The sequence below is a fragment of the Anas platyrhynchos genome, chromosome 5 (assembly GCF_047663525.1).
Source record: "Anas platyrhynchos isolate ZD024472 breed Pekin duck chromosome 5, IASCAAS_PekinDuck_T2T, whole genome shotgun sequence".
NCBI lineage: Eukaryota > Metazoa > Chordata > Aves > Anseriformes > Anatidae > Anas > Anas platyrhynchos.
The window spans coordinates 56183400-56210651 of record NC_092591.1 but is presented as its reverse complement, the minus strand read 5'-3'; the positions used below and the strand labels follow the sequence as shown (position 1 = coordinate 56210651).

General features: G+C 34.8%; 1 protein-coding gene across 9 annotated transcripts in view; it reads right to left on the bottom strand.

The window, feature by feature from the left end:
* Positions 1-7320: 7320 nt before the first annotated feature.
* The window catches only part of LUZP2 (leucine zipper protein 2), a 245354-nt gene continuing 225422 nt past the window's right edge, over positions 7321-27252 (bottom strand). For 6 of the 9 annotated variants that reach the window (XM_038179472.2, XM_038179469.2, XM_038179468.2 and 3 more), the window contains 3 exons: positions 19005-19091; positions 8640-8717; positions 7321-7950 (listed from right to left, as the gene is read on the bottom strand). In XM_038179472.2, the coding sequence (XP_038035400.1) occupies positions 7843-7950; positions 8640-8717; positions 19005-19091 (273 nt within the window). In that variant the 3' untranslated portion in view covers positions 7321-7842. The remainder of the gene's footprint in view (positions 7951-8639; positions 8718-19004; positions 19092-27252) is intronic. The other 3 variants (XM_072039155.1, XM_072039157.1, XM_072039158.1) reach the window with 3 other exon arrangements.

The window sequence follows — 27252 nt, the reverse complement described above, 5'->3', positions numbered from 1 at the left end:
TCTAAGCTCAGATATTACATTCGGGAAGTTAATCATAATTAACCATTTAATTCCATCTGCCAAATTCACCTTGAATTTTCAAGGTAGTTGGTGTTCAGCTTTTAAATTTTGATGCTTGTATTAGTAAGAAATAGCAAAATGCCCAGCCTAGTTCTAGGTCTCGGATGTTGCAGAAAAATAGAGAAATGAGCAGATTCTTCAAGCATGTACAGATCTCCAATCTGAAAGGCCTCTCTTACTTAGATATAAACACCTAAGATGTAAGCTTCTTAAAACTTAAAAAAATAATATGGATGCAATAGATCCACTTGAAAAATAACTTTAGATTTCATTCACGTGTTTGAATTGTGCTCACTTTTGCTAACATGAAACATTTTGCTAGAGTTATTTTTTTTTTTCTTTGTGGGAGCCCACCAGTTTTACATGTTCATGTTTACATATGTTTTTCACTATATTACACAATACATCTTATTATGGTGTTCAAAATATCACAATGGAGATCTTTTGCTAAATCTTCCATATAATTTGATGTGCATAAATATTTTTCAGAAGTAATTTTAATATTAAATTTATATAACAGTTTGTATTCATCATACATTCATGAATGCTATATAATTTATATAATCTTTGCTAACACTTTGACATTACTAAAACATTGTACTTCACTATCTCTAAATTTCATGTTTGTAGAATTTTCACTTTTTTTTTTTTTTTTTTAATCAAGAATCACATTACTTTGCAAGGTAGTATATTTACCAAATGGACAAAAATTCTGATCTTCTATTCACTAGAATTCTAATAAAATTATTTGCATGCTAGTTTTAATACGTGTGCTTCCTTTCAGGTCAGAATGTTTGTTCCCAGAAGCTTCGCTGGTGTCACATAGTTTACAAATAATTTGGCCAACAGGTCTTAAACAAACCTTCCATAAAAAAGAACAACTTGGAAACTACCACTTGCCCTATCTGATTCTGTTTAACATCATCTTTAATTACAGAACAAATGCCATCGCATTATTTGCTGTGAAGTATGCCTGCCATGGCACCTATGTTAACACTGGTTCAACGCTAACAGTTCCTGATGTGACACCTCAACCAGGATGCCAGATGCTCATCCAGCAAGGTCTGTGTCAATCAGCTGTCCAAGGTCAGTGACCTGAGGGATATAACTAAATGTATGTGCAGAACATGTATTTTGTCAATGGAATGTGACTGTGGCATTGTATTAGCAGGATTTAATAGGAACATCATCCTTGAAACTGACATTCCAGCTGACAGGTTGACAGGAGAAAAGACAGAAAGACAGGGGGAAGAAAGCAAGAGGATATTATCTGATGCATAAAATGAAATCTGTCTGTATGTTACATCGCTCTATACTATGGGTCAATATTTGACAAAGACAGATGTTTAACCAAATGTTTCTTGATATGTCAAAATATTAGTTGCTTGTCATAGTGTTAATCAAAACTATTCCTGGGAAGTTAGAGCTACAAAGAGAGACATTCATGCCAAATATCCATGTTTCCATGCATTTGTTAAGTCTTATTGCTATTACTGTTATTATTGTGTATTTTCAGCTAAATACTCCATGATTCAGTGTTGTATGCAGGAATGCAGCATGTTCGCCACACGCATGCATATACACATGCATGCATCATTACGTGAACCTTGCTCATCCATTTGCAGGTATGCTGTGAACTGACAGGATTGTGCAAATGCAAACAGCAGGCGTGATGCTACCAGTGCTAGCCATACCTTTGGTCCTCAGTGTCATTCAACACTTCCAATTATAAGGCTCCATTTTCAGAAGCTCAAAACTTTAATTGTTTGAATTGTTGTTTCCATCTGAGGCTCCTAGCCCATCTATAACCTTTCCTTTAATTCCAGTCAAAACAACTTAACTTTTGTCCCATATATGTTCAGGGAAAGCTGACCTTTTTCTTTTTCTGAATTAAAATTAATAACAAAAATATCCTAATGAATTTTCAGTTCTTTAATTTAGAAATGACTTGGAACATGTCAAGGACATACACTGGTATGATTTAGTTTTTATTTTATTTGGGGGGATCACATCTGCAAGACTAGAAAATTTACACTAGTGGGACTTAAGTTCACCACAGGGTTCACCATTTGTGATGGTGCTCTAGATTATGCAGAGTTACAACACTCAACAGAAATAAAGGCTTCCCTCTGTTTCATGGACAAGAAGGGAGCCTGACAAAGCTTCAGCTGTGCTAGCTGGGGAAAAGCAGGGGAAGGAAGAGCGAGCTGGCAGCCAGTCAGGAGGACAGCCAAGAGAAGAGCCCTCTGAGAAGCGCTGGGAGGAGGCTGCTGGCCAGCTTCCTGCTGGCAGAGTACTGTTCGGGGTGAGGTGCAGAGGAAGGGTGTCCAAATGTTCCTGTTACCTCCATAGTGATAGAAAACTGATAGGTTGAGGAGGGGTGCAAGGAGAAGACGCAGGAACGCCTTTCAAACAGACTTTCAAACTCTCTCTGACTGTGTCTTATTCAGGGAATTTGTTTTTCTCTGTTTAAGAAGCTCTTGCTTTTGACCATTTCTAACAAAACTTGGATTTTTGGCTGACCTCCTATTGAGGAAAAGGTGCAGGCAGATGCACCTCAAGTTCCTGTATGAGCTGGGCTGCTGTAAGGCATGTATTTATTAGATGCTAACACCCCTGTTTATATAGGTACCTATATATAGGACGAAGTGCTGGCTTTGCTAATCTTGGTCTATGGTTTCTTCTAAATGTCTGTTGTGTCCTGTGTTTGTACATAGTTGGATGTGTCGTGCTGCAACTACATAAATTAAAGACAATTATTATAAATAAATTGCTACTTTTGTTTATTTTCATTTAGATCACTAAGTACCAAAAAATAATTCTCATCTCTTGTGTTAATTATATTGAGTTTCTAAAATTGAACTATTAATCATGATAAAGCACAGAGGGATCACTGCATCATTGTAGTACAAGGTTAAGCTTACTGTAGAAAAACAAAATTCTCATTATCTCTCTTACCTTCCTGAAGCAGTGTATAAAGAATTGTGGGACCCTGTTGTCCTAGTGTGGAAACAAGGTTGAAAGCACTGAAGCAAATCTCCAAGATATTACTGCATTTGAAAATAACCTACAAAAATTTAAGGAAAAACATTTTCTGTTAGACAACGTATTTGTAAATTGCCAGAACAACAAAACTATCCTCACAGTCACTAACTATGTGATTTACTTTAGGCACATGAATTGTTTAATGGCTCGACTTAAGATGAAACTTATGTAATAAAAATATTAAATAAAATAGATAAGAATATTATAGTAGAATCAAGTTGAAGTATTTTATAGGTAATTAATTTGTATAATCTTAATTCACAGCACCATTAAGAATACTTTTCAAAGAAAATTTTATGATCTCTCGGTATGGCTAAGATGTTTGTTGCCCTTTTAAAAAAAAAAATATCCATTTGAATAAGCTAACTAATAAGTGGAGCCAAAGTGGCATTGACTTTTTTTTTTTTAATAGATATCTTTTCAACATGTATAGAAAAAAGAACACTCAAAATACATACAATGGAAGAAAGATAACTAAAATATGCATTTCTTTCTACTATAACAGTTTCAAGAATTTTCCAGAAATCCATTTATTTTAATTTAAGAACTTTAATAAGTTCATTGATTTATTTATTCTTTAAATAAGCAAGCAATTAAAGGATGCTACTATTTTCTATGTTTATATAACATCTTTTAATCTGGTATTCATAATCATGAAAACAGGAAAGTAAGCAATTTAATCCTATAACAATATATCCACATTATAGTAAGTAGTGTATTGTATCATTCTTACTGAAATACTTACAGAAGTGAGGCAGCTTTCCCCCAAGCCACAAGGTCAGGCAGAATCACAAAACTTGATGTATCTTAAGTTTAATTTTCTAAGACTCACTGAGAGCCTCTTCCTGTTCATATTCAAATAAGTTCTTGTTTAAATAGAATGGTCAATCTTTCTGACCGCATTGTAACACACGCATCTGAAGTGGACTGCCATTATAATTTCTGGCTTTCCATAGCCCATTATTACTGAAAAAAATTACAGACTTCATAGATTATCGGATAAATGAAGAAAAATGCCCTCTCTATATAACATTCACTATCAAAGTCAACAATGAAATGGAAATTCCTTGTTCCTTAAGCAGAGAAGCACTAAGATTTATTTTTATGCTTTTTAATGACTAAAAGAGAAATCAAGTGTCATGAAGTACGTATGCTCACCCTAACAAAATGATATACCATGAACTACTGAAGAAAATGACCTATTTTAAACAGAAATAGGCTTAAACATTTTTGTATTTCTTTTTTTAACATGAAAATTAGCAGAATGTGTTTAGTGCTCTATTCTTGTATACAGGCCTTACTGTGATCTTTGTCTTTTTGGTCAATAGAGCACCTCTTAGTTACCAATTTTATCATGTTAAGTAATACCTTGTCAGGAATCGTTGTTCTCTGGATTTTTAAGTGTACATACATGCTCACCCATAATTGTGTATATATATATATGCATATTTATACCTAAATTTATGTGAATAAGTATATGCACGTATATGTTTACAAATACATACAGACTGATAGAAAGAGAAATTAATTAAAAGGTGAAGTCTATTATGCAAAAGCAAAATTGAAATAGAAGTTTAAAATGGCCTGCTCTGATGCTGGAAATTGCTTTTAACTGTTAGACTGGGGAATATCTAATAGAAAAAGTCTTATACATAACCCTTATTTGCAAAGAGAAAGATATGGTCCATGACCTGGTTGCCAAGCAACTGCGTGGCATTACAAAACATTTTAAGATGTGCCACTCTGTGGTTTGGTGGGTCCTCGTAGGGAAGTAGGCTCAGCCACATGGTTCTCTGCAAATCTGATCATAAAAAGAGTTTTAGAGTATTCTAGAGAGACCAAGTAAGCAGGACCGTAACTTAAATTGTATAAAATCAAGTTCCTTTATGAGCATGTTTTTGGTAACATTGAGTAGCCACAAATCAGAGGAAACAGTAAGGTCTGTTTATTTTCATCCCAGTGCTGGGATGTGAAACTACTCATACTCGTGGCTGGAATGAAAGAATGGTTATTGATCCACTGAGGGAAAACATATACACTTTTTTTCTGGTTACAAGCAATTTTAAAACAAGAAAGCATTATTGTGAGTTGTGTTTTTTTTTTTTTTTTTTTATTATTTGTTTGTTTGTTTTTTCCCTTTTCAAAGATTTTTCAAAATCTCCTTTCTCCACAGAAATTCTCATACATTCTGATGTCTTTTCAAAACCTTTTTTCCCCACCTGTAAACTGAACAGAAGTTTCCTCTCCAACTAAGATGTTTATCTTTTTGCATTGTAGTTCTCTCTCTGTATATGCATATAACCATGAAGGACATCAGTTTAGATGTGTCCCACCCTCTCAGTGAAAGACTAGAACATTCAGAATAGCCCAACTTAAAAAATACCAAGGAAATTTACTAGATATACCATACACGGATAAGAAAATCTATTTATCCTTCATTATTTTTCTTAATTCAGAATCACTATGTCAATTATTCTAAAAACGACTGGTATAAAGATAAGCAAGGATATCCACCTATGTATATTTGATAGATATTTGATATATATTTGGCTTTCTCTCATCTATCTTCACCATCGCTTAGAAAAAAAAAAAAGTACAAAACTCAAAGCATACATGCATACAAAAATAAAAAAGCTAGATTGCTGTTGATTTATAAGGTGTGCTTTTTCATGTTGTAGTCACCAACCCCAAGCTGTCTCTTGGCACAGGAGCAATATGCAGCCATAATAATAGTAGCTGTGCCACCAGCAATGCTGAATTCTTCAGAAAATTAAAATGAATGCCAAGTGGCACAGCTTACCTCATTCGTCTGGGACATACACTTGAAGATTTATGCCCTTTCTAGATGGATGTCTGAAACAGTTTTAATGGCCTTTTCAGTCCATACCTCACGTATTTCAATTAATGTGTGCCATACACAAAGAGGTTCTGGTTTTGACAATGAACTAGGAATTAGATGCTGGCTGTAGATACAATGGGATCGCAATTCTCTTGTTTACAAGAAATTTTGAAAAACAGAAGACTATCTTCAGCCAGATATGTTGTAGCTTTAACTGAAATGCAGCAAATGACTGCTATGAGGCCCAGACCACCTGCAACAAAATCATATTATATTTGATAGGTGGGATTTGATGATGCTGGTCAGGATCAATTGTGAAAACAAGCATCTCTGATCTGATTATCTTTGTGGCCAGGATTTCATTTTTTCGACACTTTACATGGATAATCTTTTCTTTGATAATAGTGTGACTTTGCCATTATTTAATCAGCTCACAAGTTTCTTTTCTTTTCAAAATTGTTGAGATTTCTCCAGGCAGAAGAACCTACCGCTCTGCAATATCCACTTCTGAGTAGAGGAACACATGCAAAATGTCGGAGTGAAATGCGTTTCACACTGGAGAGGAACGGACAGCTTTTGGATGAGGCTGTTCAAAGACAGATAAAATCTAAACAGCTAAAACCAGGACAGAGAATACCACTAAACTGAATGAAACATTGTCTATTTACTTTTTGAACTGATTCAAAAGCAAGGAAAAGCAAGCTAATATAAGCAAACTGCTTTCAATCCAGTAACAGTTGTAATTCACTGCTGTGTGTTGTAAGAGCGAGCTGGGAGTTTACAAGTTACAGCTTTTTAAAACACCTCATGCAAGAGGAAAGCACAAAAGCACTGCATCAGACAGTGAATTGTTCCTAAGGCACTAGTTCTTGAAAGATTTTCATCTCAATCATATGAGACACACGAATTCCTAAATTAGATCAACAGCGATGTGTACACAAAGACGGCATTCTACCTTGCTTTTCTTCCTTTTCCTTTCCTTTCTGCTTTCAAACTCATTGTAATAGAGTATGTTGCCCATAAGAAACTGGAAGAATCATAAAAGTCACAGAGCACACGCTAACCAAAATGCTCATCTTTGCTGTAGTGATCAAAATTCCACCTACAGTGGTCAAAATGTGTTTTCACCATTTAAAGTATATTTATATTGCAGAGGTCAGCCCGACTATAAGAGATGGAACTGAAGTTCCAGGATGGGTACCCAAGCTAAGAAATTTTTACTTGGGTCCACCTGCAAAATTTTTGCTTGGATCCTAAATGCCATGACTCTTCCTATCTCCATCCCTTTAACTCTTCATTTCTGCCAACAGTTCAGTTCTCAAAATAGGACTAATTGTGATAGCAGGTAGAGGGAAAAAAAAAAAAAAAAAGGAAAGGAAAAAAACAACCAAACACTTTTTATTGTTTAAGTTAGCAGATTTGCAATGGTATTACTGTAAAGTTAAATATACATGGAGCCCTACTGTCCCATTTTTACAGTTGCTCTTACGAGCTGCATTGTATTTTATCTATGTTTACACAGATTTTTTTTTAGCTACCCTTTTATTCTTGATCTAAAACCTAACTTGCCATAAATGTACATGAAATAGAACAGACTGAGAAAATACTTGAGAATGGTAATTTCTTTTTACAAAGAAACTAATTTATAATATGCAATTACTAATCAAGTAGAATAATAGTTCAAAACCTGGACTGTATTACAAAGCATTTCTTCAAATATCCATTTTGGATTATTGCTGAAAGGTACTAATTGGTCTATTCTAGACTAATTTACAAACATTCATAAAATAGTGAAAAATGCATGCTTTATAAACCTGGTACTATTCATGCCTCTGGACTAAAAATAATATGAACATGAAAGCAAGTAATGAGCATTATTACATGTATATTAGTAGCATTTAAATTTTTCTTTCTTTTGTACTAACTGATTCTTCATTTTTTTTCTCATTTCTCTCAGATGATTTTTTATCTTCAGGTTTAGTCCACGGAGGGCTGTGCAACTTCTGCTGAAGGTGAAAATAGCATCAGTGTAAGCATTGCACATGCAAAATGAACACAGATAAGCAAATAAAACAGGACATTTAAAATCAATAACAATTTTGCACAAAGCTGTATTTCTGTTAAATTGATATATCAAACACAACAGAACATGATATTCTTTGTTAGTGTCTAGAGAAGAATTCTGATCTCTACTAAGAAAGTATACTTAATTTTTGACAATGAAGAATACAATTTTTGACAATACCAATCTGATGCTGCACTATAATCATAAGATTTTTTTTTTTTTTCCTCCCCCTTGGTCTATCAAATGAAGAGCACAAGAGTACAACTCACATAAGACTTTTGCATTGGTAAGATTTCTGAGTACATCTTGACATAATTGCAGATGTAGCAGTGTTTTGATAACGTCCACCTCCTCCCCCCTTCCCAGTGTTGTGGACATCACATTATTGAAATGTCAGTTGATTACTAAGCTAGTTCAGTTCTTCAAGTATTAAATAGTTTTGCAAACTGTTAATAGCCAGGAGCCATTTTGAACAAATGAATGGAAATCTGTCAGAGTTAAAGTCTGTGAACTGAGCAAACAAATCTATCTCAAAAGCATTGGAGTAGAATGTGCATATACACTACAAGTAACTGTATGCTTTACAAGACCTTTTAATACAAACACAAGAACTTCTCGGAAACAGAATACCTGAAAGCTTCTCTCTGTTTCAGCTGTCTTCAAACGAGATGTTGAATTATTGCGATTCCCCAAACATGTCTTGCCAACCTGTCAATACAGATGTCACAGATAATTACTTTGGATTTTTTCCTAAAATTGTGTTTTCTTAGAACATTCACAGTGGGTTTTGTTGTTGTTGTTGTTTGTTTGTAGCCTAGTAGATGAAACAGAACAAAAAGTTATCATAGCCAAGTGAATCCCTTTCTCCTATGATCTCTACATAGTCTTATGTGGCTGTAAAGGTTTAGTAATTTAACGCTTAGATAGCTTTTTCCTCGTGTTTAAATCTCATCAGTAGTGAAGTTTATTCCACAGTGATCCCTTAAAACAGGTTAGTAATTACAATTTTCTATTGTAAGTGAGGAAAAAGTAACCAAGAACTGAACAAGAGCATTAGACTTCAGGACTCCTCTATTACTGTTCTTTTGTCTGAACTGCTGCATCTCTTGCGTACATCACACATTGAGCTTATTGAATGGGGAAGTCAGAGAACTCTTAAGGTATAGAAAGGCTTGTCAGATTCATCACTGTTTTATTCCAGCCAGAATGTCATTTTCTTTGCCAATATGCTTTTTAATATGAGGGAAAAAGGATTTGAACAATATAAATAAAAAGCTTGAAGAATTACACAGTAGATTGCAAACCAAAGAGAATTATAAGTTTTAGGTAAATCTTCATTATAAGAATTAAGTCTTACTAGTGCTGAAAATTCTGCTGAAATTATATTCAAGTCGTTCAGGACTGGGATTAATGACACTATAGGTGAAGAAATTAAAATGTGAAATACAGTAAAATATGGATAATTTTTGGTCATTCCTTTAAAATTGCAATTTTTAGAACACAGTTCCGATGTGCAATGCTCAGATTGGAAATTTTATACTTGGTAATAAAAATTTATCCAATCAAATATAGTGAAACTTAAAAAAATAAAAAATAAAGTCATCAAGACAAAAAAGTCTCTACATGATATGTTTTTCAAGGCTTTTTACTTGGACAGTTTTTCTTCAGAAAAAGGGAAAGTCTGAATTCATCCTATAGCAGTGTAAATCACAGCAGGATAAAAATTATCTCATTCAGCAGAGAACACTGAAAATAAATACCCTATCATGCAAATTAAATATCAAGAAATTGTATAAATATCCTTTCAGTACAAATGACATTAGATTGAAGTTAATTAAAAAGTAAGAGATTGACAAGGGGGAGGAAAATTCATTATGCTTTTTCACTTGAGAAATTCTGATAGTCCCTTGCCTCTAACGAAGTTGATCTACAAACAGGTGTGAATATGAACATGAAACGTATTATTAAGAAAACTACTTGGAGGGGAATTAGATGCCTCACTCCCAAAACCTTGTGAAGAGACTGTTTTTGCCAAAGACTTCACAGTACTTCAGGGTGTTTTTAGTCAAGTTTAAGCTACTAAAGCGAGCCTTGGAGATGATGCATTCGAAGTGATTTATGGTGGCGGTACTTTTTCATATTTTTCCCCACTATACACAACAGCTAATAACAGCAGGATGAACATTGCCGAACAGGGAATAATCAGGTAATATTGATAAAATATCTTAATAAAGCACCTACTCCTTTTATAAAATAAAATACTAACAGGTAGCTTATATTCTAGATAAAGGTTAAAGAGTGAGATGACAGAGTAGAAAGTCTTAGTAAGTTTTCAAAATTTTCATTTCATTTCAAAATTTTTCATTTCAAAATTTTATATGCGTGGTCTTGGCAAAACACGTATTTGCTATATTTACTAGTGAGCTAGATAAAAACATTTTCAGCTTAGTCACATTTAGAAAAATGTGCAGGTTTCAAAGACTTGCAGGTGAACAGTCTGAGGGTAAAAGATGTTGCAGGTCAAAAAAGGAACAACAGTTCAGTCTGTGTAAAAGCACATAAATAACACCAAGGAAATATACAGTCCTTTTCTAATCCACAATTCACTCTAACTGTATATACTAAAAATTATCAGGTAACTTATTTCACCAAGACAGTACATAGGATATAGGAAATCTATATCCTATACATAGGATATAGAAAAACTGATGAAATTATTAAAAATAGGGGAGGAAAAACATTTAAGACATAAAGAAATAAAGATTGCTTTACGCCCCCCCCAAAAAACAAACAAACAAACAAACAAAACAAACAAACAAAAACCAAACCACTAATGTTAAAAAGAATGCTTTCTAATGACTAATCCTTTGGATTCTTTTCATAGGCCAGGTAACAAGGACTTTCTTGGTAGGAAACAAGAAGAGGAGATTCATGTTTCTAGTATCTCACATTTTTCCACTCACAAGTGTTTTCCTTTTGAGTAATCCGCTGTATGGATCACTGTTGGAAAGACAGTAGACTGAAATGGTTTTCTAAGTTAAGCAAGTACTATATCTTTCTGTTGTTAAAATACAAAACATTAATTGTTGATTCTTCATCAGTGTGAAAACTTGCATATTATTAACAAATTCATTACAGATTGAGCATCGTAATAACCTTCAATACACCATCTGTCAACAGCAGCACAATAGCCAGGACTGTAACCAGTCACTATGAATGAGCTGTGTAAGCCCCGTCTCTCAGTTTGAAGTCTTGAGTTCCAAAAGTTGAGATAGCATCTCCCATCACAACCATAAACTGAGTTAAAAACAGCCTAACAGATATCCCATACACCATCACACATATTCACACACATGCCTGTGTGTGTATATATACACACAGGCAGATATATACCTGTATGCATACACAAACACAAATATAAATACATACACAATCTCTACTGCATATAAAGTCCACCTCAAACAAATTAGAAAATAATAAACCAAGTTATGAGAATATCTTTTACAGCCATGAGTGATATATAGATTAAAATAATAATAACAACAATACTTTTTTTTTGGGGAGGGGGGGGGGGGGGGGGGAGGGGGTGGGAGGGTTAGTTTTCTGTATGCTGAATATTATGAAGATTTTGTTTGTTTGCTGTCCCATCTGCACATCTCTTTCCATCACATTTGAGGTGTAACTCTTAATTACAGTATTATAGAATAATAGTTCGATGTGGTAGAAACTAGCACAAACCAAACAGTAATTGCTTTCAGAAAGGAAAATTGTTGAAATGTTGTCAGTGTGGTTTTCTATTTTCTGAAGATGAGATTTTAGATTTATTATTATTTTTTTTTTAGATAAATACTGTGACTTTGCCATGCTTCGCATCAAGATTTCAGCATATCAGTTGTGCATACATCACCTAGCTGAAAGAAGCCATTTTGTTGTTTTCCTCATCCAGCTATATTCAATGTTTATTAAAGTTTTAATCATGACTGTCATCAGAGGTTCATCGGATGAAGAGGGATTCTGCTCTATATATTTTCTTCAGTACCTGAAAACTTTTCAATTAAGGACATTTAATCCTAGTTTCCCTAGCATGTGCACACAGAAACAATTGCCTCTTTCTAGATTCAGGAAGAAAACTTTCATTGCTTGTAATCGTAACCAGTACTTATTCAAGTATATCATTATTAAGTAAATTAGGGCTAAATCTTGAAATAATTTTATACATCGAAGAGCAATGAAACAAAAAAAGAAATATACGTTCCTTTGAAGCTTACTGAGACATTTTCTCTCTCTCTCTCTTTATTTTTTTCTACCAATTCCCTTATATTGCTTTATTTTAATAAAAAATGGTCACAGTTAATATGTCGTATACAACCATTAGTGACAGATCTCAGAATTTCACTCATGAATCAATTACACAGCAATCTTTATATTTTATGTGTGGAAATATTCTTTGCCTTGACATTAAATTGCTGTCACTGATTTTTCAAGTATGTCTGCCAAATGATTTATAATTATGGGCTTATTCTGAAGACACATATTCATTATAATACACATGCTGTATTTTTATCATGAGACATCAGGAAAAACCTAATGTTTGAACACTTAATATTAAAAGCTCTAACACACAGCAGCGAGAATTCTGAACAACACTAACTACAACTGCATTCTGCCTTAAGCAATACATTTTGTGTATGCAACAGGAAAAAGTATCTGCAACAGCAATATGAGAGATTAAACAAGATATGATAATTCGGGTGGGGCATATGCCTGGGAATATTGTTCCATCTTGATCAGTTTACTACACGATTTTATTAGCTAAGTGAATTTATATGAAATTCTGGTTATAAAATACGCAGCTTGATCAGTAAAGTATGCAAAATTTCAGAAGTGATGGTATTCAGCTCACCGAGTGAATTGTACAGCTGAGCAGGAGAGGTTCACAGCTGGATGTATAAATTATAAAGGTGGATCAGCCAAGTGTGCATCTTCATTTAAAAAGAATTTTCTGAAAGCCTGTTAAAATTCAGCATGTCCCTAGGCTATTAAACTATGCAATTTCATCTGCAAACTGCTGAACAATGTAACTGGAAGGGTATCCTACTGTATCGACACAGCGAATAAGAATTCTTTTTGTTGCTCATATGCCACTTACCACAAGTGGACAGGAAATCAAGTAAATATTTCTACCACTGCTAAAGGGTATCACTAATGTACAGACTGAGCAAACCAAACACTTCAGCTCCAGCATTCCTTCACATCACCATACCCCCTGCTAGCTTCAGCAGGTGTTAAAGTGGGATGTGCTTGCAGAGCATGAGAAAAGAGAAAGTCATCAGCTAGTTCTATACAAAGAAATCCAGATACCGTGGCCAGGTCAGCTGAGAAACATGATGAATGTGATGCTCAGCTGTATCATTCCTACCGTCACTACCATCAGCAAAGTGCCATCTGGGATATAGGCAGAAGGAGCATGAGGAATTGTTTAGTTAGGATGGTACTGATTAGCTTTAAACAGCATAATTTACACAGGAAGAAAACACGCTTAACATCATTGAATTTCGACTATACTTAGATGAGATATCTCACTAGAACTAGCTTCAGATAAATTCATATTTCCAGATCTTTCTGTATGTTTTGTATTATTGGTTGAAATGACCTGAAACCTTTAAAAGACAAACTTGGCTAAAAGTAGCTAAGTTTTCCCACTAAGGGTAATTAAAAGTGAAAAGAAAACAAAACAAATAATATGCGTTAAAAATAAGAAAAGGCTATATTTCCTCATTAGACAAGAAGTAGAAATTCTATCAAATGTTGTAATTACTTGGATGTTTGAATTGTTATTACCCTGTCAATAACCACATATGCTCATTGGTCTACGACATATGTGCTGCATGCCTCTTAAAGGTCTACTTGTTCATATAACAATTTTATACTCTGTGCACCTCAGACTGAATTTTTTGGGTCACAAGATTTTAGCTTTCTACAACATGAAGTAAATACTTCTTTGACATGTTTTATTTCTTCTGAAACTGAATGGATATTTTTATAGTTTTACTCCTACTTTTTTTTTTTTTTCTCATAATAACACAACTTTTCCAATTTGTGAAGTTGAACATTGACAATTTGCATATACTCAGAATAGATGATGTTCTATTAAAATACCATTCTTCTGTGGAAATAATTTTATTAGGAAAGTTAGGATTCCATTTTATTCTAGGACACCTTTTATAAGATCTGTTCATGAATTTATAATAAATACGTATTTCAATCTTTTTTAACCCACATTGTTTAGAAGATACGGTGTATGGTATTTATGAAGAGTGTTCATGTGTGTTCATAATACAGTTGTGCAGCTTTTCATACCCCTCTCCTATTTTAGTGCACAATGTACTTAGTGAACGATTAAAATAAATTGATGTAACTTCTTATGACCTGCATAGTCTTCATTTAGCATACAAACTTACTAAACTCGTTTCAAGAATTCTATAATTGAAGTTTTGCTACAGTAGTGATTTCTTTTTTCTCTGTCATTACTCCCTTGGGATAGTGATGGGAAAGCACAATGCGATCAAAGCTCTGCAATTGAAACAGACAGAGAAAAATGAAGGTAAACTCTGTGGTTGCTTAGAAACGTATAAGTTTTGGTCCAATACTCAGTGTCTTTTGTCACTGAATGATTAATGAACATGCAATGTTTGTTTACTGCAGGAAATTAAGGCAGTAAATAAAAGCACTACCGCTTTTATTTATCAGGGAAGTCTACAAGAGCACAGAGTAAGAAATCTACGATGAGAACAGAGAACCAAGAAGTACTTTATATTTCTTGTTTGGATTCAGCACTACAAAAAGAAGGTTTGAAATGATATGCATTAGAAGTATTTGATGTGAAAAAGAGACAAAGTACATTCTTACATACAAGTAGTTGGCCTTTGGGAGAAAAAAAAAAAAAAAAAAAAAAAACAAACACAAGAGCTTTTGGGAAATGACACACGGAAAAGAGCTCTGCAGAACTCTGGTTCTGTACAGAGACTTTCAGGAGCCAGTCACAGGGAAAACATACCTAGGCGAGGCCAAGAAACAAATATAATAATTATCTAACAGATTTTTATTTGCTTTTATTTTTATTTTTAATAAAACTGAAGTTACCATTTCATGGTCTTGAACAAACTTAAGATGATTTGAAATAATCAGGATTATTTCCACTACAGGATATCCTACCTACTTCTGGCTAAGACGAGTCATGTCAAATTTCATGACAACAAAGGTGTTGGCAGCGTCTAAACTAAAAATCAGCTCGTTTCATTTGTCCTGTCTGTGTCCTATTTGTAAAAAACATTTCCTCTGTATTCATTCCAATGTATACTATATTAATTAGATTGAACATGCATACAAGAAAAATTGACATATGTTCATAATTGCCAATTTTAAACACCTACAGTAAAGGTTAGCCATACAGACCATGAAATATTGCTTGAGACCAACAACTTGCCATTTCCCTTTATCTTTTGTCTTAAAAACTGAAATATTGCATGTTCTTCTCTAGTTAGTCTTTACTACAGTAACTCTTCTAAGACAAAAATCACGTTTATTTATTTATTTATTTATTTATTTTACCAGAGAGAAAATTAGAGGCTCTTTGCAAAGCTCTGAGAAAACATTGTAGAAATATTAGGTTTCTAAGCAACATCTGAATTTTAAGCATATTCATTTGAGCTCCCCTTTTTTTCTTTTTCCCATCCCAATCTCTTTTTCTAACAAATGGTACGTGAGAACTTGTGCCATGTTCTTGGCTTTGCAGCCAAGAACAGCCTTCACAGCCTTTTCCTCATCCACCCAGCATGTCACTTTGTCATAGAAGGAGATCACATTCCTCAAGCAGGACCTGCCTTTCATAAACCCATGCTGACTGGGCCTCATTGCCTGGTTGCCCTGCAAGTGCCGCATGATGACACTCAAGATAATCTGCTCCATGAGCTTCCCTGGCACTGAGGTCAAACTAACAGGTGTATAGTTCCCCGGGTCTACCCTCCGGCCCTTCTTGTAGATGGGTGTCACATTTCCTAGCTGCCAGTTGACTGGGACCTCCCCTGATAGCCAGGACTGGCTATCAGGGGAGGTCCCAGTCAACTGGCAGCTAGGAAATGATAAATGATGGAAAGTGGCTTGGCCAGCTCCTCCGCCAGTTCTCTCAGTACTCTCAGGAGGATCCCATCCGGCTGCTTTGACCTGTGTAAATCCAAGTGCTGTAGCAGGTCGCCAGCCATTTCCTGGTGTATTATGAGGGCCACATTCTGTTCCCCATCCCCTTCACCAGCTCAGGGTGCTGGGTATCCAGGGAACAACTGCTCTTGCCGCTAAAGACTGAGGCAAAGAAGGCATTAAGCACCTCAGCCTTTTCCTCATCTCTTGTAACTAGGTTTCCCCCCACATCCAGTAAAGGATGGAGATTCTCCTTAGACCTCCTTTTTGTGTTGATGCATTTATAAAAACATTTTTTGTTATCTTTAATGGCAGTAGCCAGTTTGAGCTCCAGATGAGCTTTGGCCTTTCTAATTTTGTCCCTGCACAGCCTTGCAACACCCTTATAGTCCTTATAGTCCACTCCATCCTTATAGAGTGGCCCATCCTCTTTTCCGAAGATTATAAACCCTCTTTTTTCTCCTAAGCTCAAGTCACAAACTAATTTCTTCCTGTGACTTTTAAAAATTGTACTGCAAGATCTGTTTCTACTACGGATAAATATCACACTGATTACAGTTTCCTTGCTTGCAGGTGTGGCTATCCTAACAATTGATTTTGTAACTCATCTCTCAGGGCTATTCCTTCAACAGACACTAGAAGCACAGCATGGTGAAACTTCACAGACAGCTTTTTGCATATTAGTGTGAATCTTACTTCTTATGTGAACAGAATAAAACTATTAATATTACATAGTATACCTATTTTTCAGTTGGAAAATGAATTTATAGCTACACAATTAAGGGCAAGACAAGACTGACAAAACTATTTCTAGCTTAATTTTCCAATAAAGAGTATTATCCAGCAAGGCACAGTGAATTTATATGTCCCAATGGCATTCTTTCTCTAATTTTACAGCTATTTCTACAAAGAGTAGATTTTGTCAAACACAGATTTAACACACCTCAAAGATTTAAAATGTAATGGAAATGTGAGTCCCACAGAACATAGAATTGGTCTTAAAATATAATAATTATTGAGAGATTAAATGATATAAATCTTAATCTTATTAATCGAGTTTAGATATACAGCCTACTTTCTTTATCTGTGAATTATAATGCACTTAGAAGGACAAAGGGAATAGGGTTAAGGTTTAATTTATCTTCAGTCATGACAAATAGTTCAACTCCTCAAGACCTCTAACTCCAGTTGGAGTCTTCCTCTGCTTTCTCTCTTCTCATTTTCTCAAAATACTAATTTGAGCCATACTGACTAAACGGCTAAATATACTAGCTGGTAGCAGCAAAAAAAATTACACCCTCTCCCCCAAGTCAAAATAATTAAACCCCCACTTACATGGAAAAGTGCATCTTTTCTGTGTCTTTCATGGTTTAACATAGAAATTTGACACTTTCTCACATTGAGCAATGTTTTAATTTCTCTTTTTTTGCTGTTTTAAAGTATTCACTTCAGTAAAAAGATTATTGAACCTCCTTCCACAAACAGTCTGCAAAGGTCTACCTAAACTAAACTGTATTCCATCAAATGTTTCCTAATTTTCCCAAGCAGTAACCAACCTCCATTTGGAGTTAGCTCCAGCTTCAGAATTTTAAATCTTGTTCTTTCATATCCTTCTTCAGATTTTAGTAGGTAGGGACATTTTCTTCATCTTTAAATATAAAGAAAGCTGCAGCATCAAATTATGCACTCTTCTGGATATGCAATTTCTTTCCCTCTGCCCCCTCTAGAGGTTGTGGCAGAGGGGAGCTCAATTATGATTGAATAAATTATTAATGCTTGCAATAAATGGGTAATAATACTAGCTTTTTACAATTTGTTGGGTGCTAGCAAAAAAGTGGGTAGGTCAATCACCTAGATCTGTTTTCCAAACGTTTCGTCATGCTGCTATATGCTAGTATGATTGCTATCAGCAAGCTACCCAGTTACTTCTACAGAAGTTTGTTGTGTTTGGAGGAAGGCAATGTGCTCAGTAGTTCATTCAAGAACCATTACGACTGTCTTATTTTTTTCCCTATTTTTTATATTGCACCTTCAAATTAGTCATGGCAGTGCAATATTTTTTCAACTACTTCACTGAAAATATACTCTGAGCATAAATTCTCTCTCTCATTTTTCTGTTTTATTTTCCTTCCTGTTTTGTCTTATTTGTATTGTTCTAATTGCAGTCATAGTAAATGCAATTGGGATTTATGTTCCAGCTCTCACCATGCTGCACGGATGAGATTTTTGACTTGCTAAAAGCAGCAGACTTAGCTTTCTGTCAGATGTGTCATGAGAAGAATAAAGCTTGTGGCTTGCCTAGACTGGTAGCGCTTACCTACTGTCACTATTATATTGTCATCTCTTGGTGTTCAAGCTAAATGTCTCCCTGAAAGTTCTCATTTTCCTTTCTTTTCCTTTCTTCCCCTTTCTTTCCTAATTAAATGTAGCATCTGTGACAACTGTACCCAACTATTTTTGGAAATGTTGCATAAACAATGTTATGCATCTTGCTGTGCTGCAGCAGCTCATCAACTACAGAGCTGCATGAACAAATCACATCTTTTCCCACTGCTTTTCTTCCCTGAAAAGCTCTACAAGTCCTTTTAAGTAATCTTTAAAAGAAACCCAGAGAGTATACCTGCATGGATTGACCACAAGGACAATTCGCTCCTCTGTGCTTTAAAGTAGAAGATAGCTGGCTTATGTTATATGTGTCAGTGTGGTTAGGAAAAATAAAGCACATTGCTAATCATCTAAGGTTATCATGTTTTCATACAATCTGGATTAAAACCTGATTTCTAAGTCAACTTGGCTTACATCTCGAGAATCGCACTCCTGGATGCTCTGATTTTCTTCCTTTCTTGAGGTCATGTGAAGATTCTGTTTCTCTGCTGAAGCATTTTGCTAGACATAAGAAATAAAAATAAAATTAAATAAACAGTTATTATAGATAAAACTTCATAGAAGTCACATCAGAAAATCAGGAGAACCATGAAAATCAGATATTGCAAATTGTTAACTACTTTATATACTGCATTTTCAGCAAGTTTCATTAAAAAAATGCTTTAACATGCATTCTTATTAAATCATTGTTTTATAAACGATTACTTCTGCATAAATACATGTCAGGACTTTCTATCTGAAAGCTGACCACACAAGAAATGACTTGGTGGTATATTGTTTTGTATGTTATTAAGGAAGATCAATGCTTAATAATGCAGTACAAGTGAAATTACATTTTTTTTTTTTGTACAAACATTTGGAAGGGGGTTAAAGAAGAAAAGAATTTTGAAAACTCATATTTCTCTGCCTCATGCGGATTCCGGGACACATTTAGGCCTTGAGTTTAAGCATTTTATGAACTGCTTTAGATTATTTCTGCTGCCTACAGTCTCTGCCTGCTGGGACCTCACGTCAGTGTGAGTTGGCAAAATGTGCTCCATTTCATGCCTTTCATTTACCTCCTTAAACTCAAAATGGACTTCTATATGGAGCAGTTACTCTACAGTCTAGGCTATTGCTTCATATAAGCGGCGAATTTCCTTCCACTGAAATACTAGCTGTTTTACGCATGATTTTCCACATCTGCTGCAACTTCTAAGGTTCAAAGAGGCACAAATGAGAAAAATATGCACTGCATTTTCTAGAGAGCTTTTACTAAATTTGTACCTCAGTAGTTTTTAATTACCTTGAGAGCTTCACAATTTTGTGGCCTTAAATAATAGAGTATGGTATAGCATGATAAGGAATCTTTTCAATTAGAAATGATCCCTAAAAATCTGAAAAATATATCACTTGCATTAACTGGAAATTCTAATGTGCGTATGAATGCTTGTATATTCTGCTGAAACCAAGTAAAATAGCTGGATGAACCATAATTTCATGAGATGATCAGTATCAGCACCCTACTATTAGTTTGGCAGAATTACTTGTTTAGAAAGTATTCATCTTATAGTGATGACATTTCTTTTCACAAGCTCTTTCTCTTCTATCTGCATTTAGAGGTCTAATTCAAAGTCCACTGGAACTCACATTAGTAATGTACATGACTTAGCAAAGATTTAGAAGAATTTCCCAAAAATATATTTGCTAAAAAAAACCCTCACAACGCTATGACTTGTTCTTTCAGAAAATTCTGCTAGAATGTATTCCAAGAAAATACTTAAATTCCAAAAGCAACATTGACGATCCTCTGTTTTTGTTGATGTTTGTTTTTGTTAAGTTTCAGATATGGGATGGGAGCAAGGAACATATCAAAATCATTTCTCTGTGAAAAGGTTGAATTTCAGACATGAGTTTTGGAATGCTGAGTCATCCTTTCTCATGTCCCTTATACTGTATTGAATTACTAATGACTATAGAACTTTCAAAAGTGTTGCAGAACAGGAGAAAAAAAATGCACAGGTTACTGTTTGTAATATTTCTTTGCTTATCAGCTCTTCAGTGAGGAATTGTTAGTTTTATAGAACAGATGACTATCAGAAAAATGATCATGAGATGAACAGGCAAAACAGATAAATACAAAAATTGTTTTGTGAAATAATGAATATAATCTAATGTCTGATCTTTTATCCGTATTGAGTTATTTTCCTGTTTGGACTGCAGTAATTACAGTTCTGCAAATCTAAATTTCCTCCTAACGAAAACGAAAGGAGTATGCACAGTGAATGACTCACAGTACATACAGTACACAGATCAACCTGACTTGTTGACTACCTGCATCTTTACATCCACATGGAAGGCCAGAAAAAACAGCCAGCTCGAACCCTTATTAACAGAAGAAAATATGTCTTTGTATAGACATAAGCTTTCTCAGCATGTTGAACTAATTTCCACAGAACAAGGGGAAATCTGAGTTACTTAGGTGAGACTATCATCAAGGAAGCATTTTCCCAGTGTCTTGTTTTCAAATACTACTTCCAGAAAAATGAAAACAAATTTTCCCATTCTTATCCTCTTTAATATTCAAAATATTTGAGTGTAACACTCCATCCTAAAATTATCACCTTTTTTTCTCTCCACAAACAAATTTCAATGTTTTTCAGTTTTCATGCAACTGCTTAACCACTTGAGCAGTGGGCATTACTCAAACACCAGCCAAAAGTCGGGAATGGCAACAGGTCTGATTCACTTGGTGCCTAGTGCCTACTTGACAGTCATCAAGTCTCTGCTATCCTCTGCCACACCTCTGCTATTACACAACCATCATCTTCAATTATGTTTCATACGGTTACCCTAAGCTGACTGAATCTGTACGTCTTCTAGATTGAAAGGCCGTGGTCTTGCAGTGGTCCAAGAAGTATACCAGAACCAGAAAGACCAGGTGGCAGAAGGACAGAAGACAGGAACATGTCTTGCCAGGCTCTGGCTGATTCCTGGAGATTTAAGTTCTGTGCTTACTTCCAGAATCACATATGGCATTCCTGTATTTTACAAAGGTACATTTAATCTATAATGCTTTGACACTAAGACTGACATCTTACATGAAACCAGAGAGAAAAAAAGTCGATATAGATAAATCAATATTTTTGAAGGCTTATCTGCTTGCCAATGATGTGGAAGTCTTTGAGGTAGACTTTGCCAACAAGAATCTTTGTTATTAAAAGTTATTTCTCCTAATAAAAAATGAATATGCTACTTTGCCTGGATTAAGCCTGTTTACTAGATAACAGGTTACCTAATAAAAAATCCACCAAATATTCTGCAGCAAATTGTTCTGGAAACTGTTTTGGAAACAGTTTCTGAATTCCTTCCCAATTTGCCTGAAGACTTCAGAGCCCTCCTCAAAGCTTTTAAATCCAAGATTTCACATGTGAATATTTTATTATAACCATTTTTTCTTGAAGTATTTTAGCAATTGCAGTATCTCCTGGTGTGATGTTACAAATATGACTAAGAAGTGAGCTTTAAATTTCAGATATTTCAAGTAAGCACATCTTTTACAATGCACTTACGCTTGCTGATTAAATCAGTTGGTGTGTGTTTTGCTTGCAGCCAAAATTCCAGAATACTTATGACAGGAAAGCAAGCCAAACTCATTATTTCTTTCTGTTCTCTTCCAAGGTCTGTATTAGAAGAAATGACAGAGCCCACCTATGCTGCATGCCTTTGAAATTTCCTTCACATATACTTCATATATTTTTCACTTTTAACATTCTACCAACTTTCCTCTCAATGCATTCATTTTTATCATAATATCTTCTAATCACTGCTAAAATCCTACAAAGTTAGATCAACTGAATTCCACCTTTCATTATCTGTTTTGACTTTGATACACAGTTCAATTCTTTACTATCTTAGACATAATCTTATCAGATCTTTGTCCTTCCCACATGGCTTTTTGGCACGACTGAATAATTTACTTTCTCTGGTCAACGTTTGTTGATGTTAGATGTCAGACTGCTGCTGACAGGCCTGCTTGCTGGATGATTTGCCAACATAAACCAGGACATTTACTTCCTGTCATTTAGGCCATCACAGGTTAATGTTTTCTACACTAAGGATTTCTGGTGCTATTCAATTTCCATATTAAAAGAGGAATTTTATTTTAATTAAGGATACTCATACGGATCTAATAGGAGGATTGCTGCATGGCACTTTGAATGAGATCTAAGATAATTTTTCCCCAGTGACAGACACTGTCATTATGATAAGCATATTTATAGAGTGTTTTGATAAATTTTAAGTGCTGAAATCATTGGAGTTTGCCCAGAAACACTTGTTTACCAGCCCACTCTCCAAACATTCAAAACTACCTATGGCAAAGACTTGCTAGCTAGTTGGCATGCCTGGTCCCTCTGGCTGTACTTTGTGACTTCTGTGTGTCATGTTGAGCAAGGTAAGCATGAGAGTCCCCCCTGGGCTGGGCGGGCTTCTATTCATCTGCCTTCAGAGGGATTGCTAATCATTGTCTTCAAAAGGGACTACAAAGAGCTCTGATTAACCTAAACTATACCTAAAGCCAAAGTTGTCCGCTCTTTCCAGTGCACTCAGGAATCTGGACTCTTTTGGGAGATGTCTTACTCCTTTAGGATAGATATGATTTATTGTCATACCTAAGAAATCCAAAATTGCTCAAGGAGTTGCAGCACTTAATGTAAAAACCTACAGCACATTTATGTGTAGCAGGTGGATGAAGTTGTCAGACTTTTCTGGGCAAGGTATGTAGTACAAGAGCCAAAAATATCTCCTTTCCAAAATCAGTTCTGTTTGACTGCTCCTGGAAACCAGGGACTTGGTCTGCACACCGCACACAGGCCAACTGCAACATAATGCCTTCATTTTGTTCAAGAAAAAGGCATCAATCCTACGATCTTTCCCTTCCCCCTCTCTTTTTAGTTGCACTATTTGTAATTGCAAAAGTATTGTTATTTTTGGATTGTACAATAGACTTTTTAACCTGCTCTTCTAGCCCTTTACATTTCAGATGTTTCTGCTGTAGCTCTCCACAACAGAAATCACAGTTAAATATGCATGACTACCTGCAGAGAATATAAGGCAAACCATTGTACCACGTTTCTTTACATCCTGACTTGAAAATCTTTCACAGCATAACCAACACATAAAAATAAATGACAAGTCCAATACTAATAACAGTACATCATCCTCTGTATTTCTATGACAGTGATGGTCATTGTATATGTGTATATACATGTGTAGGTGTATACAACAGAACTAACTTTACTACACTGTCAGTATTCAACAGTAAGTGGGAGGAGACGAGCTTTTTTTTTTTTTTTTTTCTCTCTATTTAATCCATATCTACAGAGTTACATTAACAAATGGCAATTCATCTTGAAGGACTGCAAATCCTACAGTGTACCAGATCTTTACATTTCTACATATTGCTTCTTAAGCAAACAAAACTCCCCTCAATTTTTCATTTGCACTATATTCAAACATATTTAAGGCAGAAAATAGTTGCTTTCTGGTACATTATGCTGACGCTGAGCATTGAGCACAACATCAGAAGTTTGACAAATAATCTAGGGCAACCTCACTCCCCATTAAAACTGAAAATTGTTGGGACATCTTTAGCATGGATGCTGAAAGAATGCATTTCTCTTTTCACGTGGATTTGTGTTGCTTGTAATGAAATTTCTCTGAGATGAACATTCATGATAAGCTCAAATGGCTGAACATCCATCAAATTGAAAGGATTTCTTCTTTCAAAAAGATCTTTGAGATGAGAGATACCATATTTAGAAGATAATTTCCTGAATCATCCTTTTCATAACATTACTAAATGCATAATTTTCCCTCACACGTGGACTTGCCTCTCAGTGGTATATTATACTGGACATTAATATGGGTATTAAAGTTTTAACATGTTTCTTTGTTAATTGTTCCAGGATTCTTCCTCTCTTGAAAATAATATTAATAAAAAAAATAGATGGAGGGAAATAAATAAATTTATAAGAACTCATACAGTCACACTGAAAAGAGACAGGTAAAGTATGTAGATGATTTCTAGCACTGTTTGTAGTATTTGCTTCTACATCAGAAGTCTCCCAGTTAAAGTGCGTCTCCCTAGGAAATAAAAAAATAAAAATAATAAAAAAAATGATAATTAAAAAGAAAACAAAACAATGTATTTACTTAAACACCGCAGAACAATGGGAAATGACTCTAACAACCTTTCTAGAGGAAGCTAGAGCTAGTATTGTGTTCCTTGAACACCAGACTGCTGGAAGATAATAGTCTACTCTCAGACACAGGTGCAAAGCACCCTCTCCCTCTCTAGGGAAACCAAGCACTATGTGTAGCCAACTCACAAAAGTGGTTATATTAAAGATGTGAAAGAGGTGCAGAAGATGAAAGTAGTGACAGTTTATCTTCCTCTGGTAATACAAGATACAGTTGCATTTTCAATATGGAGTCAAACTCCAACACCTATGCACAAGCATCTAGTATTTATGTCCAACTGCCTCAGAGACAACCACAAGTTGCTGGTGAAGGAGATAAGACTTGTGGCAAAGCAACATCCTTGTACAGAAACAACTGGACAGCTATTCTATTGCTTCTTAATAAGTAATGGATGCCTATTCAAAGCAATTTCCCAAGTTCCTAGCTATGCACAAATAAAAGAAACCACATCTACTTATTATTATGCTCTAAATTCTATTTTATTTTTTTTTTTTCTCTAATACAGCTTATTTTGAAAGCACTATGTATTTCATATAACTTAAATACGTTTTCTAGTAGAACCTTAAACCAACATTTTCAGTTGCCTGACTTCCTTGTAACAAGTGCATTTTTTTCTTTGTATTTCCATGAAGTTGGAAAAAAGAGACCATGGAAACATATGTGATGAGTTTTCTCGGGATCAATACAAAGGTTTCTGTAATGATCCACTCTACCTCAGTTTTCAACGCAGTCAAAAAGATGCATTTACCATTTCCCTGCAAACAAGGACTCATGATAGAGAATACTTAAGTCATGTGCTTTGATGAGATTAAGCAAAAATAAACAAAAATCCAGAGAGACAAATGGAGAAAAAGAGTTAGAATTACCTGAATTATCTGAAAAAAAACAACACAGAAATACTTCTCCTCATATTGACCTTGTGAAATCCACAAATAATAATGTGCATTAGGCTGAAGACAAAATATCATCTCCTTATCATACAAGGAACATGCTTGTATGAAATATCTGATAATTAAAAATACTGAAATTATTGGAGACAGCTGTTAGGTTGGCTGTTCAGGAAAACATAGTGTTAAGAGAACCCCATAAATCAAAGTTTTGGACTCTGGTGAACCTAAATATTTACCGCTGAAATTACATTTTAATGGATAATAATCTAATTAGTGCACACACACCCTGCTTGTGCATCCACGTTTATATATTATATACAAAGATCATATTTCATCCCATCTAATATATTCATTTAGATATAATTTAGTGCATTTGTATGTACTCAAGTGTGAAACAGAACACAACATTGAGAGCAAATGCTATCAGTGTAGTTACTAATTTACTTTTTTTTTTTTTCCTCTAAACAGGATATGACAATGCCCTGGTTCTAATTCTTTCTAACTTGTAAGATAAAAATAAAATTCAATAAACAATGATGCAATGAAATTTTGCATTACACACTCAAGTAACAGAGAATGGGACTGTTAAAAGCATTTCAAAGAAAACTTACAGTTTAGCATAACTGTAATACTGCTATCCACCCTCTTCTCTGGAGCACTTGGCACTCTGCATACTGTTTAGATATAGGCTATAAAAACACACACTTGTGTCTTGTGTTGAAAGTTGTGTGCATGTTAATAGCCATATGCACTTAAGGAGATACTGAAAAAACACTTCCATTATTTCTGATGGCAAAAACAATCTGATCATTTTATAAGTCTGACAAGGTGACAGTTTCAGCAGAGTTAGAGGCAGTGATGGGTTTGTTCTTTTTTTTTCCTTTTTTTTTTTTTTTATGTGCTTTCCAAGTATTCCTCTAGCAGACACAGTTACTGTTGAACGAAATGTTATTATACTTGCTGATATCTTTAGATTTGAAGGTCACTGCAAGTTCTCAGAAGCATGAATTATTCTTTTTATTTTTATTTTTGACAGCACCCAATTTATATTTTCATGTACTCTGTGGTTAGCAGAGTAGATGCTCATTTGCACAGAGGAAAGTAAGGAAGCAATTTCCTGTTGTTGTTTGTATTTTTAACAGGAGTTTAATAGTCCTTTTGTCTTAGAATATTTCGTAACACTAATAACAGCAGCAAGATAAAAAATGCTAGCAAACACTCATGAATGATTCAGCATATAGGAAAAAAAAGAGCTAAATTAACCAAACTCTTGATTGTGAGCCACTTTTTCTGTTCTTCTCAAGTTATACATGCCATTGCAGTAGTTTCCAAAGTAAATGTGTATAATGTCCAGGCTATCAAGCACTTGAAGCAGAAATACAGCAGAGAGAAGCATGACATTTCTACTCCCCTTTTTGCAGAAGGTGGAACAATAGGTTTGCCACCGATACTTTTTGAGTCTGTATAAATGTGTAATAAACTGAATGCAAAGCACTGAACGCTGATTACCCGCAGCTGCTTTAGTCTCT